The following is an 18,244-nucleotide window of genomic DNA, read 5'->3' as shown; positions in this document are numbered from 1 at the left end:
GGGAGAATGAAGTTTGGACTCAAGATGAGAACTGCAGGAATCTACTGCTTTTCACAACAAGATCAGTTCCTGAAAAGCACCATGTGTTTTAATAGGTGCCAACGTTGCATTTGTTCCTGGTTTCTTTGAAGGAAGAGAGGAAGCAGAGATTTGAATGAATCACTAGTGAAGACTTGGGCTTGGTTATATTTACTGAACTTTAAGCGGCATACATGTGCTTACTTAATGCTTACTAATTCTCAATTCATGAAGACGGCCCACTCCTCTCCACTCCCTGACACGTACTGAACTGCCTGAGACTTCGCATGACAGGAGGCACAGCTGATGTTATATTGGAATGAAACTATATTGGAATGACACATTCATGGACAGATATGACGTGGGTGCTGATCTCTGATAATAAACCTCCTCCCAATAAAAGCGTTCATTCAGTAGCACAGCTATACTGTAAAATCAGGGACAACTGTATAAACGTGTCCTTCCCGGATGAAAGAAAATGTGTTTATATGTCTGTTCTGTTACCCCTGAACTGTAAAAAAAAAAAAACATTTTTTTTTTTACTTCAATGAACTACATTATAAACCCATGTTATACCAACAGAATTCCCCGATATGTTAAAACACAGCTGTCTAAACAAAGAATTTCAAATTCAACAATACTGCTGAAATATTAAAGGGTTAGTTCACCCCAAAATTAAAATTGTCATAATTTAATCACCCTCATGTTGTTCCAAACCTGTAGGACCTGTCGAACACAAAAGACGATATTTTGAAGAAAGCTGGTAATCAAACAGTTTCGTTTCCCATTGACTTTCATTGTATTTTGACCTTACAATGGCAATCAATGGAAAACAAAACTCAACATTCTCAACATTCTTCAAAATACCATTTTTTGTGTTCCAGAGTAAAGCACAAGATGACTTAAAATGATCTAAAATACATCAATACAAGCATTAAAATAATCTAAACCCGTTTTAAAAATATCAAGACACTTATTATTATTTGGTTATTTTTATAGCAAGTATACATTGTTCTAGCTATGCCAAGCTCTAAAATATTTTATATGGAGTCAGAAAGGTTGAGATCCCCTGCCATAAAGGATAGGAACGATATTTTATTATTTATTATTTTATATTATATATTTTATATTTTTATTTTATTATTTTAAATTATGAATTAATTTCTTTATTTAAATTTTTGATGTTTTGTCATTATTTGTTGTGTTGTGAAGTGCTCATCTTTTCTGCATTTGTTCACAACTGTCACTGTTCTTGAGGATTGTGTGTCATATACTGTGGTCTGTGTACCCCCCTTTAAAACTATTAAAGATAGCATAGGTCACTTCACATATTAAAATAACCATGAAATTAAAATGGACATTTTATGGAATGTTGCGGTATTTGTTTGTGCACATTAGTATTTTTTTTTAATTTTTTTAATTCAGGTGCCTTTAATCAAAATAACTTTCCCTCCTCTTGTAGGACAATGAGTTTACCATCACGAGGTCGGGACAACCTGTCACTCACATGAGATCCACCAATAGAAAAGCCACAGTTATAATCAATTCCTCATGGACAAAATCAAGTCCTTCCCTACATTTTCATGCCCATAACTATATAATTACCAAAATGAAATATGGATATAGAAACATTCTTAAGACAATAGTTGAGAGAATAAAAAAAGTTGAATGTATCACATTGCCTTGACGTTTTATCTTTTGTCAATTTTACAGTGTGGGATCTAATGTATCTCCATGAGTAAAGTTACTCAATATCAGTACGCAACCTGCGTGAATGTCATGGAAAATGTCAAGAACAAGCCTGGGACATATTCTGCCCCAGAATCATTATTATTAGGCTGTTTTCCTTTTATTATGTAAAAAAATAAAAATGAAAGGGTACATTTTAGGATTAGGACAAAAACAACATCAAACACAAAATAATGCATCATATATGAAATGTGATGTTGCATATTGGGAGAGTTCCTCACTGTGATTCAGATAATTTAAATTATATCTGTTTGTGCTAATATTAAGCCTATTTTTGGCTAGCTTTAAAGGGATATAAAGCATATAATTCACACAAGGGTGGAGTGATAATAAAATAAGTCCCCAATAGGCAAAAAGCAGTATCAGTATACTTGTGTGACTAAATCCCTGGATGATTTAATCTAGGATTCATTTGTGACTCATTTGGGTGTGTCAATAAATCATTTGACAACCATATGTGCTATGGTAAAACCCAATGACAACCCGAAATTTGAATATCCTGAAGAGAATCGTGTTTGTGTTCTTCAGCTTTACCAGCTTAAACATCAAACGACCTAGTTTAACTAAAAGTTTCCTGGCCAGGTTAAAAGTTTGTTAACCAGCAAAATGACCATCTCAATCCAGAAATGTCCTAACTGTTATCAACCTGTTTTGATATGTCCACATATATGTGAATGTTTCAAGCTTATCCTAGCTACTGTGATCTCAACAGGTGAATACTATTGGTGTTTTGTCGTGAGGCAGGTGTCATTTCTCTCACCTTGTAAGTGCTCTCGGTCAGTTTATTCACCTCCTCCGGGTCGCGCGACATTCTTCTACCCCTCTCGCGACGAGCGCGCGCACTCAAATGTCGACAATTCGCTTCGCCAAAAACTCTCCGCTCAGTCGATTACTCCAAAATAACTCGGACAGGACAGTACGCTTATCGCCTCCCGCAAGTCCTCATAGCAAGACGACCGTCAACAAGAGCTGTGCTTTATATTTCCGACAGAAAGTGACTGCAGTGTTAGTCAGTAGCGGACAGGTGGAGTTGAGCTGAGAGTCTAGGCTTTGCTTTCAAACTTATGAGCGTGTGAATGAATGTGTGTCTGCGACGTCAGGGGCGGGACACAGATAAGGTGAGGTCTGACGCACTGACAGGTGGACTGGACAGATAGAAAAGATAAATGCTGCCATCTGCTGCTTATTTTCGTTATTGCAGACATCTGAACATTCACACAGAACCCAGTTCTTGCTTTCAAAAACATTTAACTTATTAAAATGAATGAAATTCACTTAATTAAGTTAAAGGTGCAATATGTAATATTTTTGCAGTAAAATATCCAAAAACCACTAGGTCAGTGTTATATATTTTGTTCACTTGAGTACTTACAACATCCCAAATGTTTCCAACTATTTGTAAATCGTGAGAAAATTGCAGTTTTAACCAAGGATACGGGACGTGTGAGGAGTCGCCTGTCAATTGCGTCATACCCGCGTTATCCTCGGTTTCCGGTTTTATTTTGTAGAAACCATGGAAACACCAAAGAAGCTTTAATATAATACACGTTTTAATAGACAAGGGAACAACTGTTTTGATGTTTATAGACATAAAACTAATTATTGTTATACAGCTCAACACGTTTAGTCTTTTTTTCTCCATCATACAATACATTTTAAAATTAATTGTATGCCATTTATCAACACAAGCCATCCAGCATTTATTAATATGATATTCTAAAATCGATCTATCTTACTGCAGTGTGCAACAGTGTCGCAGTCGAGTGAATGCACAGAGTAATGTTATAACATCATTTTCAACACTCTCAAATGTATCTAATATAAACAGAGCTGCGTAACCTCATACTCATGACCAGAAAAGTGGAAGCAGCGCCGGCGACTGTGACATAATAAAAGTTCTGCTGTTCGTGAGGTGTGTGTTGCACATTCGCTCCAGCGGCCTCGTTCAGCTCCACAACACTCGGTCCTGCTCTGCTTCATACTACAATAACATTAATAATCGCTTCCATTAACATGATCTCTTAATGAGTCCCATTCTATTCCACCGTCTGTGAGGTGGAGACCACATGTCCCAAGATTCTGCACTCAAACTTGACGTCATCAAGCTACGCTTTTGTTTTAAATAGGACTCTATTGACCTCTAGCAGACAGAAAATATTACATACTGCACCTTTAAGTTAAATGAGCAATTAGTGAACAAGCAGCAAAAACCCATTGTGTAAACAAAACAAGGGTAGTTAAGTAAATTAATTTATATATGACTAATATGACTAATATCAATGTATGAAAAGAGATGAAGAAACATCATTAAGTACAACAAAGATATATGTCGGTTGCTTTTAATAACTCAAATTAGAGCCTCAAATCCTTCAAATAAACACAGGAAAACACATATGCGGGATGTTTTTTTTTACTACAACTTCAGTAAATAACTCAACAGATTAACCCAAAACTGGATATAACTTAAAGTCGACCACAGATGACAAGTAACTTTAAAGTGATAGATGACCTTAATGATACAGATTTACAACATTGTTTGGTTGCTCATATATTTTTAAATGTTTTCATGCCTTTATTACAATTTATTGCGCTTTTCACTTTTTTCTGCACTTGACATTTTTTGTGCACTTTTCTTTTTTTATATATAAATAAATATGTATATGTCTCAATTCACCTATGCACAAGTATAAATTTACTTGTGCGTATGTTTATATTCAGGGCCATCGAGAGGTTCAGCTTCAGATATTTTGTCACCATCAGGGGAGTCCATAATAATATCCAGCCAAATATGCTATTTAATGTTCTACCAGAAAAACTCAGGAGGCAAGATAACATAACAATGAAATGTATTAACAAATCCGCAAATGCAAGCAAAATATTATAAGATAAGTTCTTTGGCGTAGGCCCTGTCCATAGCTCACATCCTGAGGGATGCAAACTCTGCATTTCCTGCCTGAAGATGAAGGCAGGGGCATAGCCGACCCCCAAGAGGTATGGACAGGGACCATCCTGGTGGTGGTGGGGAGGATGGGGGTGAAAGTCAGCATCATCATCTGCAAACTCAGACATGTGTAAGTACCAATCTTTTATACTCCAAGTGTTAGATAATGATTGGTTAGATCTAAACATAATTAGTGATGTAACATTTGAGTCTTCCCATCAGAACTTATGCTAGAGCTTTAATTTCTTGATAATGTTTCCACTTAATGAGGAAATTCTCACAGTCTAGATATAATGAATCTATGCCAGAATCAAATTGCTCCTTTATTTTCTGGAGAAAGTCGTCCCATATGTTTTGGATTCTGGAGAACACACACTAGAAAAAAGAATAACCATTATAAAGTGGACTGTTATTCCTCGTGAGGTGTAAATTACTTTAATTTCTTTGTTACCCTTCTGTTCCTTGCTAAAATAAGGCTTATGCAGCGGACAAATGTGACGGACCTCCAGAGAGAGCAGCCTTCGAAATCATACACAGCTTATGTCTCATCTCTCTTCTAGGGCTTTTCAATCTGATGCAACGGACCCCCAAATATGATCATCCTCATGTGCGGAGGACCCTCATACTAAAATTTAAAGACCCCTGGTGAAAATCAAGTTTTTAATGTTGTTTGTATGTCTATGAAGTGTTTTTAACCCTTATGTGTTGTTGGGGATGTTTTCATCCACTATGGGGTGATTTTGAGTATTAATTTGGCCACAACTTTCTCTGTGTTTCAGCAAATGGAATGATTTTTGGTGACAAATCTTATTTTTACACATATTTTGGGAAAATGCTTTGAAAATTTTCAAAAACTCAACAGTACACTGTGGGCAAATTCACTACCCTTTCGTTATGTTCGTGGATGAAAACATCCACTAAATTAAACTGCTGTAAAAATGTATCAGGTAAATATTTTTTCAAAATTTTTTTGCACAAATCTGTTAATCAACCTCAGTCCTGATCAAAACAAAAGATAAAAAAATCCAGGATTTTTACTCTTTAATTGCCAAATTCCTAAATGATGTCACTGACTTTGGGAAAAAAACACACAAAATGACTTATTTTCAATATAAAAAATAATTGTGGACTGGATTTTTTTTTACCTTTTATCACAGTCTTGGACATGTCAAAGATTAGTACTAACATTGGTTTTGATGCATTGTTAGTTTTTGTGCAGCATCAGATTTAAATTTTTTCTCCCTCATTTGTTGTTCGTGGCTGTTTTTGCCCCATTGACTTCCATTATAACCACATTTTTTGATTGCAAAGCCGTGACACCATATAATCATGCATTCTTGATTGTTTGTGGTTTTCCCTGTTGGCAAGAGGTAAAATTTGTCATTTTTACTGTTGATCACCACGTGGCACCATTAACCCTTTAGATAGGCCTGTGCAAAAAAAAGCTTAGTTTCTGGCTTTTATATGGAGTTATATGGAGTAAAACAGTATATTATAGTGTGTGTGTGTGTGTGTGTGTGTGTGTGTGTGTGTGTCTGAGAGAGAGTAAGACCTTTGCGCACTTACCTTGATGTGTCTGAGAAAATCAAAACATGTACCTCAGCTCTCAGAACTACATGGAGTAAACAAAAACAAAGTAAGTGTATTTATGCACCTGCTGCCTTTTGATGGTGAGAAGTACAGACGGCCTATGCCTGAAATGCTTGTCTTTTTGTGATGGTAAAGCCAGTTTAAAACCTTAAAATCCTTCAGTGATACACTTTTCCATTTTTTTTCTGTAAAAAATCTACTCTGGATCAGATTTATGAACAATTTATTACGAGCCAAAATGCAACAACAACTTCAAATAAACTGAACAATGGTGCAAGAGTTGAGGATGGATGGAGAACTAAACAATTAAACTAACTATTTAGAGTGTGTGTGTGTTCAGTCTTTCCAGCAGGACTTGCAGCATGTCACTTGGTGCTCTTTGCAAATGTGTCCACCACAACAGATGCAAGTGCTGACTGTTCTTTTTTTTTGTCCTGTGCACCACTTGCATGTTCCCCTCTTCACTCCGGAGGGGAACATGCAAGTGGTGCACAGGACAAAAAATTTTTTACAGAAAAAAATGGAAAAGTGTATCACTGAAGGATTTTAAGGTTTTAAACTGGCTTTACCATCACAAAAAGACAAGCATTTCACGCATAGGCCGTCTGTACTTCTCACCATCAAAAGGCAGCAGGTGCATAAATACACTTACTTTGTTTTTGTTTACTCCATGTAGTTCTGAGAGCTGAGGTACATGTTTTGATTTTCTCAGACACATCAAAGTAAGTGCGCAAAGGTCTTACTCTCTCTCAGACACACACACACACACACACACACACACACACACACACACACACACACACACACACACACACACACACACACACACACACACACACACTATAATATACTGTTTTACTCCATATAACTCCATATAAAAGCCAGAAACTAAGCTTTTTTTTGCACAGGCCTATCTAAAGGGTTAATGGTGCCACGTGGTGATCAACAGTAAAAATTACAAATTTTACCTCTTGCCAACAGGGAAAGCCACAAACAATCAAGAATGCATGATTATATGGTGTCACGGCTTTGCAATCAAAAAATCCTTCCCTCCCTCCCTCCACACACCCATCCATACATACATACCTCCACCCACCCACCAATCCCTTTCCACTCACCATCCATCCACACAACCATCCATACATCCATACCTCCTTCCCTCCCTCCCTCCACACACCCATCCATACATCCATACCTTCACCCACCCACCAATCCCTTTCCACTCACCCATCCATCCACACACACACACACCCATCCATCCATCATCCCTCCTTCCCTCCCTCCCTCCACACACCCATCCATACCTCCACCCACCCACCAATCCCTTTCCACTCACCCATCCATCCACACACACACCCATCCATCCATCCATCCATCATCCCTCCTTCCCTCCCTCCCTCCACACACCCATCCATACATCCATACCTCCACCCACCCACCAATCCCTTTCCACTCACCCATCCATCCACACACCCATCCATCCATCCATACATCCATACCTCCACCCACCCACCAATCCATCCATGCAGCCACCCATCCATCCATCCCTCCACACACCTGTCCATCCATCCATACCTTCACCCACCCACCAATCCCTTTCCACTCATCCATCCACCCACCCACCCATCCATCCACCCATCCATCCATCCATCCCTCCCTCCCTCCATCCCTCCATCCACACACCCATCCATCCATCCATCCATCCATCATCCCTCCCTCCCTCCCTCCCTCCCTCCCTCCATCCACACACCCATCCATACATCCATACCTCCACCCACTTAGCTAATACCTTTTAGTCAGTTGCCTTTTGATCATTCAAACAAAAAATGTAGTTTATTTAGCCACTTCCATACAACTTGCTAAATCAGTGATAGACAGAAATCAAAAGGTCTTCAGATGACGTGCCTACTGCTCCATTCATTCATGAGCCTTTAGTTTGACCTATCCTGAACACAGATTTTCGGTAGCACCAGCCACCTCATAATCTACTGGTCATAATGATTTTAGGAGAGTCCAGAATGCAAGATAATTAACACTTTCAGATGCCCAGAAAGCTACTTAAGACATATTTAAAACAGTTCATGTGACTACAGTGGTTCAACCTTAATGTTATGAAGTGACGAGAATACTTTTTGTGCACCAAAAAAAATAAAAAAAATAATGACTTTATTCAACAATATCTAGTGATGGACGATTTCAAAACACTGCTTCATGAAGCTTTACCAATCTTTTGTTTTGAATCAGTGGTTCAGAGTGTGTATGAAACTATATGAACTATTGAAATTTTGAAAGACCTGTGACATAACGAAGCCTCGTTTGCTGAAATCATGTGACTTTGGCAGTTTGATACACACTCCGAACCTCTGATTCGAAACAAAAGATTGGTAAAGCTTCGCTTCATGAAGGAGTGTTTTGAAATCGCCCATCACTAGATACTGTTGAATAAAGTCTTTTTTTTTTTTTTTTGGCGCTCAAAAAGTATTCTCAACGCTTCACAACATTAAGGTTGAACCACTGTAGTCACATGAACTGATTTAAATATGTCTTTAGTAGCTTTCTGGGCACTGAAAAAGGAAATGATCTTGCTGTCTATGGAGGCCTTACTGAGCGATCGGATTTTATTAAAAATATCTTTATTTGTGTTCTAAAGATGAACCAAAGTCTTATGACATGAGGGTAATTAATGACAGAAATGTTCTTTTTTGGGTGAACTAACCCTTTAAATAATTTAAAATATGTTGAAAGAACAACTTATGATTCGTGGATTCTTATAAAATAAAAATAGCTAAATTAAAGTCCCCTGAAATCAAAAAAAAGTTTTTTAGCTTTTAGTATGAATATGTAAGCCTTGATGTTATGAATAAGCTGGTGTGTTCCAAAACAATGACAAAATTCGCATTTAGGAGATAAGCATTCAAAACTTACAGTCTCTCACTTCCGCTAAAATGGATCACGGATTTTCATGACATCACATCGCACTTCAGCTTCTCATCAAATCTTCTGTCCAATCAAATTAGAATCTGAGAAATCTTAGAATCTCTCTAGAATCTGAAATCCCGCCCCTCCTGAAGCTGTGGCTGAAATCGGTCATTTGTTCACACATTTACTAGTTTCTACATGGTGAATGGCACATAGTGCACTATATAGAGAATAGGGAATAGAATAGATTCAGACAGTGTAAATATGCTTTCCTTTGACGTGAATGAAGTCTGTTTTCGTGTTAGCATAACATGAACCACCGCAGCGCGAGCACAGTCTGCTCTGGTCCAGAGAAATGAGAGCACAGAGCGGATCATATCCGCGAGTCGGCTCAGACCACGAAAGGTATCGGACCCATTTAAATTCTGCACAGAATGCTATATTTTAAAGTGATATAGAGGAGATTAGGAGGAGAAACGGTTAGATATTTAAAGGAAACAGGTTTTACTGAGCTTAACGGCTCTGGCCGAGCTGTAACATAAACAAAACGCTATTGGCTATTTTAAAAAAGGGGCAGGGCTGTTCGATATATCGCCCTGTCTTCCTGTTTCAGTTGAAATTACGTCAACACATTGAATAATGCTGCACATTCCAAGACACTTTAGTGGGCCTTTAAAAGCTAATTCTGGCTGAAAATGCTTCAGAAATAACAGAAGCTATTTGAGAGGTAATTTAAATAATAAACTGATAAACAAAAACCTTATATTCAGTTTTCAAAACAAAGACACATTTCATGAGTTCACACTTACATATAATCAGATATAGTATACTGTATATTATAATTATTTGTTAAATTAGTTATTTGTTAAATGATAACTAGAAAAAGAACAGAGCTACACTTCAAATGGTCTTGTCAAGTAATTTAATAAAAAAGGGTGAGCTCATTTCACTCAAGGCAGCAAACAGCCAATCACGAATCACCTTCAATGCTTCATGCCCTACCAACCATTGTCAAGCACCCTAGCAACCAAAACCTAAAGAGAGATATCTTTAAATCTGAATGTCAGAGGCACTGGGGTTGGTTTAAATCAATTATACTGTCAAGAAGCCTTTGTTGTACCATCACTGGCAGCTGCCAAATGACTTCCTTGCAACTACCCTAGCAACTGTTCAGCAAGACATAGCAACACCCTAGAAATTACTCTGAGTACCTTAGCAACTGCCTAACAACACCCTTGCAACCACCCAGGTTACCATAGCAACCACCAAACAACACCCTGGCAAAACCTTAGCAACCACCCAGGAAACCATCGCAACCAACTAGCAACACCATAGCAATCACCCAGAACACTCTAGCAATTGCCTAGCAACAACTCAGAACACATTAGCCACCACATAGCAACACCCTAGCAATCGCCTAGCAACTCCCTAGCAACCACTCAGAACACCCTAGCAACCGAGTGCTGAGTTTTGCTGGAAAATAACTATTTTACATCAATGAGTTTATCAAACATTGTGAAAGTCATTAATTTCTTCTCAAGAGTTCATGTTTTCCATCACTTGTGACTCAATATCTGAAATCTCATATAAAGAGCTTCTTCATCCCTCATCTTCTGCAGCACAATTTTCCTCACATTTTGAACTACTTTGAACATTTTACACTATTTTCTCCACTACTAATGTTGTTTTCCACATCTTCACTCCTTGTTCATGGCTGTTTCTGTTATTTCATTATTCAAAATCACACTGCTCATTTTGTAATGAACCCTGTGTTTGATCATTTAACTGAAAGGTACTTTTGATGGTAATTATAAAAATGATTTATGTATTTATGTCACTACAATAAAAACTAAATTAATATGATTTCTATCAAAACAATCAGAGCTTGAGAAAAAGACAAATACACATCACACACACACACACACACACACACACACACACACACACACACACACACACACACACACACACACACACACACACACACACACACACACCCGTGGTCAAGATGATTTCTCATGAAGCTCAAATTATTATGGATAAAATCTCTCTACAGTTTATTCTGAAACATCAACACAGTTTCACTGATGATCCAGACCAAACAGTAAACCCAGGATAGAGCGGCTGAGTGAATGTGGTCTGGACTGTGTGGATGAGGCTCATTGTGTCAGAGACGCTGTAGAAGGACAGAGTTCCTGCACTGTGATCCACATACACTCCTATTCTACCACTGATGGACTTTACAGGGAGATCAGTCTCTATCTTATTGTGATAGAATGAATAACTGGAGTAATAGCAGTACAACATCCAGGACTGATCATTATATCCAAATCCACACTCACGACCCCATCCTTTCCTGCTGATGCTCTTATATGACACTGATATACACACACTCCCACTCCCCTCAATCTCCCAGTAACAGCGTCCACACACACTCTCTCTACACAACACCTGAGACCTCTCATTAAATCTGTCTGGATGATCAGGATACGGCTGGACTGTGTCAGTGTAAGTAATCACTCTGTTCCTCTCAGACAGACGGACGTGTTCGTTCACTGTGTTCAGATCCAGAGTGAGCTGATGGGAATCTGATGGAGAGAAACACATCAGAATCAGGAATTATGAATCTGATCTTTTAATGTATCTGAACTCTTCATGACTCAATGTTCAGTGTATCATCAGTGTCTCAGTACAGCTGACCAGATATCCTGAATCATCATTTACATGATCAATTATTCAACTCTTTCCTGAGAGTTGAGATGGAGAGGAGGAGTGCCAAAGCAAAACTCTGCCCTCTATTCAATATTCCGTTTCACCTGGAAATACGTCACAACATTGGAGAAAAGTTGTTTGCAACTTCCGGTTCACGCAGACTTTAAAATTAAAACAGCTGCAATTAGATCCTTTTCTCATTTTTGCCTGACCAAACTGACGCATGAACATATTCAGTGAGTTTTTCTGCTTGTTTTCTTAGTGACTTACACAGTAGGAAGTCGTTCCTGGTCTTGGGATTCATGTTGGGGAAAGTGACTGTGGAAATAAACAGACATGAACAGTGTGAAGAGAAATGACAAGATAAAATACATTCATTTCTAAGACATTTCTAATATGATGCTCTATGATATTAGATGATGGAGGATCATTTCTGAGAGCAGATGAATCTCCAGGGGCTTCATTTATAAAACACACGTATTGGATTTGATCCTAAATTCCATGAATTTCATCCTACATCATGTATAAACACTTTCTCATGATCATGAGTGCCGTACTTCTGAACCATCAAGGGATATTTGTGGCCATTCTGAAGGTGGATTTGATGGTCTTGTTCACATTACACTTGATTTAAGATAAACTTTGAAAAATGTAATTTAAGATTTGTGCACATAGACATTTTATAAATCACAGGAACATTTCAGAAACTGTTCTCCAGTCACATTTCGGATCTTTCTACACACGTCTGTATAATGACTTTACCTCTGTCAGAGATCTTCTTGATCTCCTCTTTGCAGAAATCCTCCAGTTTGTCTCTCAGTTGACGGACAGATTCTCTCATGTCATCAAAAGAGCAGAGAAAACTGAAGGGATCGTCGGATTCGTCTGTAGATTCAGGAGGTGCTGAGAGAGACTGGAAACTCTACAGAAAACACAAATCAAAACTTCAGACAATAACCTGCGCTATATCAGATCTGTGCGGCTCTTGATGATCTTCAGTAACTTCACACAATCTAACCACAAACTAATCATTAACTAATCCAGCACTTTCACACAATTGGATACTTTCTTCTCATGTTCATTATTTAATGCTACAAGCTCTAGTATTTCACACTTACACTCCTGTCATGAAGTGTCATGAAAAGTGCATTTTACCATACTTTTAAATTATTACAGGAATGATATAATTAAAAATATATATTTAAGAGCAGCTTAATGCTTTTTGACACTTAATTATTATTATTATTATATAAAAAATTATAAAGTAATTATACTTTAATCAATGTATAATAGTTTAAATTTATATTAAATGCAGTTAGCTAATATTTAGAGCACTTTTTGACCCATTTAAGTAGGATTTAAGTAATTCATAATTCTATTAACTTTGAAATATGGTTATGGTTACTGCTACATGAACTAACAAACATTTATGATAAACTAAAATATACTTTAATGTCATTTCTATTGAAACTTGTTTGTGATGTGTTTAAATATATTAGCAATATTATTAAATATATTAGACATATTAGTAAAATATAGTACATTTAAAATATAGTAACTTTAAATGCAATATTGAATAACATACTAGAGTTAAAATTATAATCAAGTATGTTACATGTGCTTTAGTATGTTAGTCAACACGTCAAAATAAGTGCACTTCTTTAAAACATGACAAAAGATTAATAAAACATAATGATTTAAAATGTTCAAATTAAAATGTTTAATTTTACTTTATTACAATGTGCACTTAAAAAATCTACTTTAAAATGTGTTAAGAAACGTAATCATGAAAGTATCTCTCTGTAAGTGGCCTTTTATTTTATTAATATTATATTATCTACAGTGTTTTAAAAAATATACTTTTAAAAGGTGAACTTTCTATGAAATGGACCCTTACGAAAAAAGAAGCTTATTCAAGAGTGCAAGTATACTTCTTTTAAAATAAAAAAAATAGGATACTCAGTATATTCAGTATATTCAGTATACTTTTTATATACTTCTCAGAAATATACTTAAAATTGCAAGTATACTTGACTTATACTGACAGAAAAGTTTAAGCATATTTGGCCCTTACTTGGACTCAAGTGTTCTAAGTATACTTGGCTTGTAGTTATGTTTAATCTTTTGATGGATAAGCCTATTAAATATACTTTTTTTCACCTAGTTGTATAAACAGTCTTATAAACTTGCTATTACACATCTTCTGAATTACAGAATCTCTGGATCAAAACACAGGAGAAGAAGAAGCACAAGCAAGTGCTAGAAGATTGCTCACACAAATGTGAAATAACGCGACCATCAAACATTAAACAGCATATCAAAAACTGCCTAATGTTACTGAATGAAATGTCAACCTAGTACGAGCTATAGGACTGTGAAGCTTTGGAGATACTGATTGACTCGATCTACTCCATCTATTTTAATAATCGTTCTTAATCACATCGGAACGAAGTCTGACAAAAATTCTATTTTCTCAGCTTTTTGTTTGAAATGTTACCTTTTTAAATGAAACTTTTGCCCACATTCAAGTGTTGATGGGTGATTCATGAAGCTAGAATAAAATGTTAATACAGTTAAATGTATATTTCAAGTATAAAAAAATGTATAGGCCTTCTTAAATTGTAACATAGTAGTATACCTAAAGTGCAAAAATAATGTATAAATAGTAAACTGTAAGTATGATGTTATGTTCACTTAAAGAAAACTTACAAGTATACTTGCAATATAAAACTACTAAACTAGTAGTTTACTGAGTGCATAATTTCATAAACTAAAAAATGTGCTACTAGTATTAAAATAGTAAACTACTTACTTATAAGTTCACTAGTAGTATAGATGAAGTACAAATGAGAAATGTAGTTGTGAACTAGTTATGCACTTAAAGTTTACTATTTTTACACTTATAGTATACTTGAATGTATACTTTTTATATACTAAATTTGGGCCAATTTAGTTCCAAGCAGTATAGAAATAGTACACTTCACAAGTTTATACTAGTACACTGACATTAGTATACTTACTACTTAAAGTATACTTAAAACATACTTGAACATTACTTAAGTATACTTCATAAAATTAACTTGAAGTATACTTCTTATTCGTAAGGGGAGTCACATTTTAGGGTTGAGAAGATTTGAGGGAAAGCAGTCCAAAGGCTACGAGTAGATTGACAATTATTTGTAACTTTTGACTGATAGTGGCACTGAAACTTCACGAGGACCCTTACGGCATGATATCAAGGTGAGGTTTTGTTTGGTTTTAACAAGCATTGCTAATATTCAGCCTCACTTCCTGTTTGGAGTCTTCATGGGCAATTTCATCAATGTGTTACAGGCAAACAGATAATGAAAATAAAAATCTTTTCAGGTTTGAAGATCACCTGACCCAATTTTGGTGGCAATTGCTGAAAATATTGTAGTACAAATAAAAGATTTCATTAAAAATATTATGAAAAATCTAGTTGGGTGGAAATTGATACCATCAAGTTCACTGATTTCATGACAGAAGAAATCAGAAGGAAAAATTAGTTATTAAAGAAAGAGCTCAAAAAATGTTTCCTATAAGATTTTCCATGTCTTTGTAAGTGTTGTCTCTCTTTAAACAGAAGTTGATCAGATGAGAGTCTGACTGATGATTATATGATAACAAACACTGGACTGAATCTGACTGTATTCCTGACAACATCTCAGTCAATGTCTCATTCTGCTCTCATGAAATGTTTCTCTTGCTCAAGTCCACTATGATCCTGTTCTTCTAGATCTCTGTTACCTGCAGGAAATGGATGTGATCATGTGTGTGTGAAAGCTGCTCCAGCTCAGCGTCTCTCCTCCTCAGATCATTGATCTCCTGCTCCAGTCGCTCCACTCGTCCTTCAGCTCGACTCACTGCATCCTTTTCCTGATCTCTGATCAGCTGTGTGACCTCAGAGCGGCTTCTCTCAATGGAGCGGATGAGCTCAGTAAAGATCTTCTCACTGTCCTCCACTGCTGTCTGTGCAGAGCGCTGTTAGGACACACATCACAATCACACAGTGGCTTCAGCGGGACTGACAGAGTCCAAACTGAGACGTCTCAAACTTCTCTTCTTCTCCAGACTCACCTTATGAGACTCCACAGCCTCTCTCAGCTGCTGAACATCTTTCTGTCTCTGCTGGATTCTCTGACGGATCTTCATCTGCGTCTCCTTCAGCTGTTTCTGGAGGATGAACCAATAACAGGAAATGACACGTAAAACTACTATCACACAAAAATTAAAGCTACATCCAGAATTGGTGGAGGGTTAAATGCACAAGTTTATACTGTAGGTTCAAACCACAGATTCATGATTTCCTGAAATGAGATTATGAATGAATATGAAACTGAAATGTCAGCAATATTTCACCAGTATCTAGATTTGAATAGATTATGAATATTTCACCCTAAAGTTTTAGGAAGTAAGTGTGCAAGACTGTCCAACATCTTAAAAATGCCCAAGTGCAGAGATGTCAAAAAATTAATTATATATTACACATAATTTGGTAGTAAAACATAAAGTGTTGCACATTTTATTGGTACAAAGATGAGTAGGCTATGTGTATTTTGTACAACATTTGCAACTACTTGTTATCACTTAAAGAAGCACCACAATTTTTAAATTGTGTCTTTTGTTAGTTACATAGAGACCACTGAACAGACATTTAGAAGTGCATTTTAAAATGCAAAGTATTGAAAATAACAATTAAAAAAAAAACCCTGTAAACACTCTGTAAACTCTGTATCCCATTGGGTAATCAAAAGTTATATACACACTCGCAATCTTCACGCCCACTTGAACATTTGAGCCAAATACAGAAAAATACGTCATGTTAGTAGACAGGTGCAAAGCAATAGGAGCTGGCTGCAGACTAAGGGGCGAGTCGAGCTCCACTAATGGAGCTAGCTACAGCTATGGCCCCTGGGCCACTGGAGTAGTTTAGATTAATTAAATGCTTTTGTCTCCTTTTTTGAGCTTGAAACTTTTGTACCCCATTGACTTTCAATGTACAGACTAAAACAGATGAGACTTTCTTCAAAATATCATCTCATCTCAACGTCATGACGGATGAAGACAGCACTTTCATTTTTGCTTGAACAATCTCTCTCAGTTCATACCTGTTTCTCTGTCCTCTGTGCTGCAGTTGATACAGTGTTGTGGTTTTTATGTTCAGACTCCTTACACCACACACAGATGCATTGTTGATCAGTGATACAGTACATTTCTAGCTCTTTATCATGTTTACGGCAGATCATGTCCTGCAGTCGTCCAGTGGCATCGATCACTTTGTGTGGTTTACGAGAGTGATATTCCTCATGACGGTCAAAATGAGTTTGACAGAAAGACTCCTGACACACCAGACAGGACTTGACAGCTTTGTATTTTCTTCCAGTACAGATGTCACACTGCACGTCTCCAGCTCCAGCGTAACAGTCAGCAGGAAGTTTAGTCTTCTTCAGTTTCTCCACCATTTCAGCCAGAATGGTGTTTTTACCTAAAGCAGGTCTTGGACTGAAGGTCTGTTTGCACTGAGGGCAGCTGTAGACTCTCTTCTCATCCTCCTGATCCCAGCAGTCCGTAATACAGCTCATACAGTAACTGTGTCCACAGGGAATGGCCACTGGATCCTTCAGGAGATCCAGACACACTGGACATGTGAACTCATCTTGAGAAAATCTGGCTTCTGCCATTTTACTGCATGAATACAGAGAGACACAAACACACAACAGCTCAACAATACTTTCAGTTTCTGTTTCTCTGAACTGAGCAGTTGAAATAGTTTCCTGCTTCTGTGTTTGAGTGACGTGTGGAAAACAGGCGTGTCTGTAAAGCAGCTTCTTGCGCTGGTCAAGGAGAGACACCTTCCTGCTGTGTTTCCTGCTATGTGCCCTTCAATTGGAGTCAAAAACATTGTAATTATGGGTTCTGAGCACATGAATGACAAGCAACATTTACGAATGAGAAACACTAGGAATTCTAGACTCTAGATGATCTTCTCCAGACTGGAAATTGGGCAAATAACTGGACAAAATTGATGTAGTGTATTCACTTTTTTTCATTTCTTTTATTGTACATTTATTTGTATAATGCTGTTCACAATGTAGTCTATATTGTTTCAAATCAGCTTTATAGAAAATGCATGTTTCTACTGAAGCCTTTTTCATCCATTGGTTCATGGATTTAAAGTAAACGAACCAAGGACGGCGCGGTAGAGCCGCGCGAGCCAATGGTGAGCGGACTCGTGCGAGCCCGCCAAAAAGGGTGGGGTATCGGGCTATATAAGCGGCCGTCTCACCATGGCAA

The 18,244-nt window shown here is 37.1% G+C and overlaps 2 protein-coding genes across 4 annotated transcripts in view; both read right to left on the bottom strand.

Annotated features, from left to right (window-relative positions):
* baiap2l1b (BAR/IMD domain containing adaptor protein 2 like 1b) overlaps positions 1–2,946 on the bottom strand; it is an 81,125-nt gene extending 78,179 nt beyond the window's left edge. Inside the window, exon 1 of the mRNA XM_067382679.1 lies at positions 2,528–2,946. Within this exon, the coding sequence (XP_067238780.1) occupies positions 2,528–2,578 (51 nt within the window). The 5' untranslated portion in view covers positions 2,579–2,946. The remainder of the gene's footprint in view (positions 1–2,527) is intronic.
* Positions 2,947–3,844: 898 nt separating this feature from the next.
* LOC137017913 (tripartite motif-containing protein 16-like) lies at positions 3,845–17,711 on the bottom strand. Of its 3 annotated transcripts, XR_010894654.1 has the most exons (7): positions 17,059–17,710; positions 16,028–16,123; positions 15,698–15,931; positions 12,692–12,851; positions 12,200–12,247; positions 9,224–11,805; positions 3,845–4,820 (listed from the first exon to the last, which is right to left on the bottom strand). XR_010894654.1 is itself a non-coding variant. In XM_067382678.1 (6 exons), the coding sequence occupies exons 1-6, from the start codon at positions 17,629–17,631 to the stop codon at positions 11,288–11,290; spliced, it is 1,617 nt and encodes a 538-aa protein (XP_067238779.1). In that variant the 5' UTR covers positions 17,632–17,711; the 3' UTR covers positions 8,847–11,287. The 3 variants fall into 3 exon arrangements, 2 of the variants coding, with proteins under 2 accessions (XP_067238779.1, XP_067238777.1); XM_067382678.1 differs by lacking the exon at positions 3,845–4,820 and having other exon boundaries at positions 8,847–11,805; positions 15,698–15,919; positions 17,059–17,711; XM_067382676.1 differs by lacking the exon at positions 3,845–4,820 and having other exon boundaries at positions 8,847–11,805.
* Positions 17,712–18,244: the final 533 nt, after the last annotated feature.

The sequence above is a fragment of the Chanodichthys erythropterus genome, chromosome 3 (assembly GCF_024489055.1).
Source record: "Chanodichthys erythropterus isolate Z2021 chromosome 3, ASM2448905v1, whole genome shotgun sequence".
In the NCBI taxonomy this organism is placed as follows: domain Eukaryota; kingdom Metazoa; phylum Chordata; class Actinopteri; order Cypriniformes; family Xenocyprididae; genus Chanodichthys; species Chanodichthys erythropterus.
Note: the sequence above shows the minus strand (reverse complement) of the source record. Positions and strands in the feature narration are given on the sequence as shown.

Bases quoted from the DNA above. Each gene is read 5' to 3' on its own strand.
- LOC137017913 (XM_067382676.1), bottom strand. From the start codon at position 17,631: ATGGCAGAAGCCAGATTTTCTCAAGATGAGTTCACATGTCCAGTGTGT. The intron at 12,852-15,697 runs GTAACAGAGATC...TGTTTTCTGTAG, and splicing joins ATCACATCCATTTCCTGCAG to AGTTTCCAGTCTCTCTCAGC. The intron at 11,806-12,199 runs GTAAGTCACTAA...TCTCTCCATCAG, and splicing joins CAGGAACGACTTCCTACTGT to ATTCCCATCAGCTCACTCTG.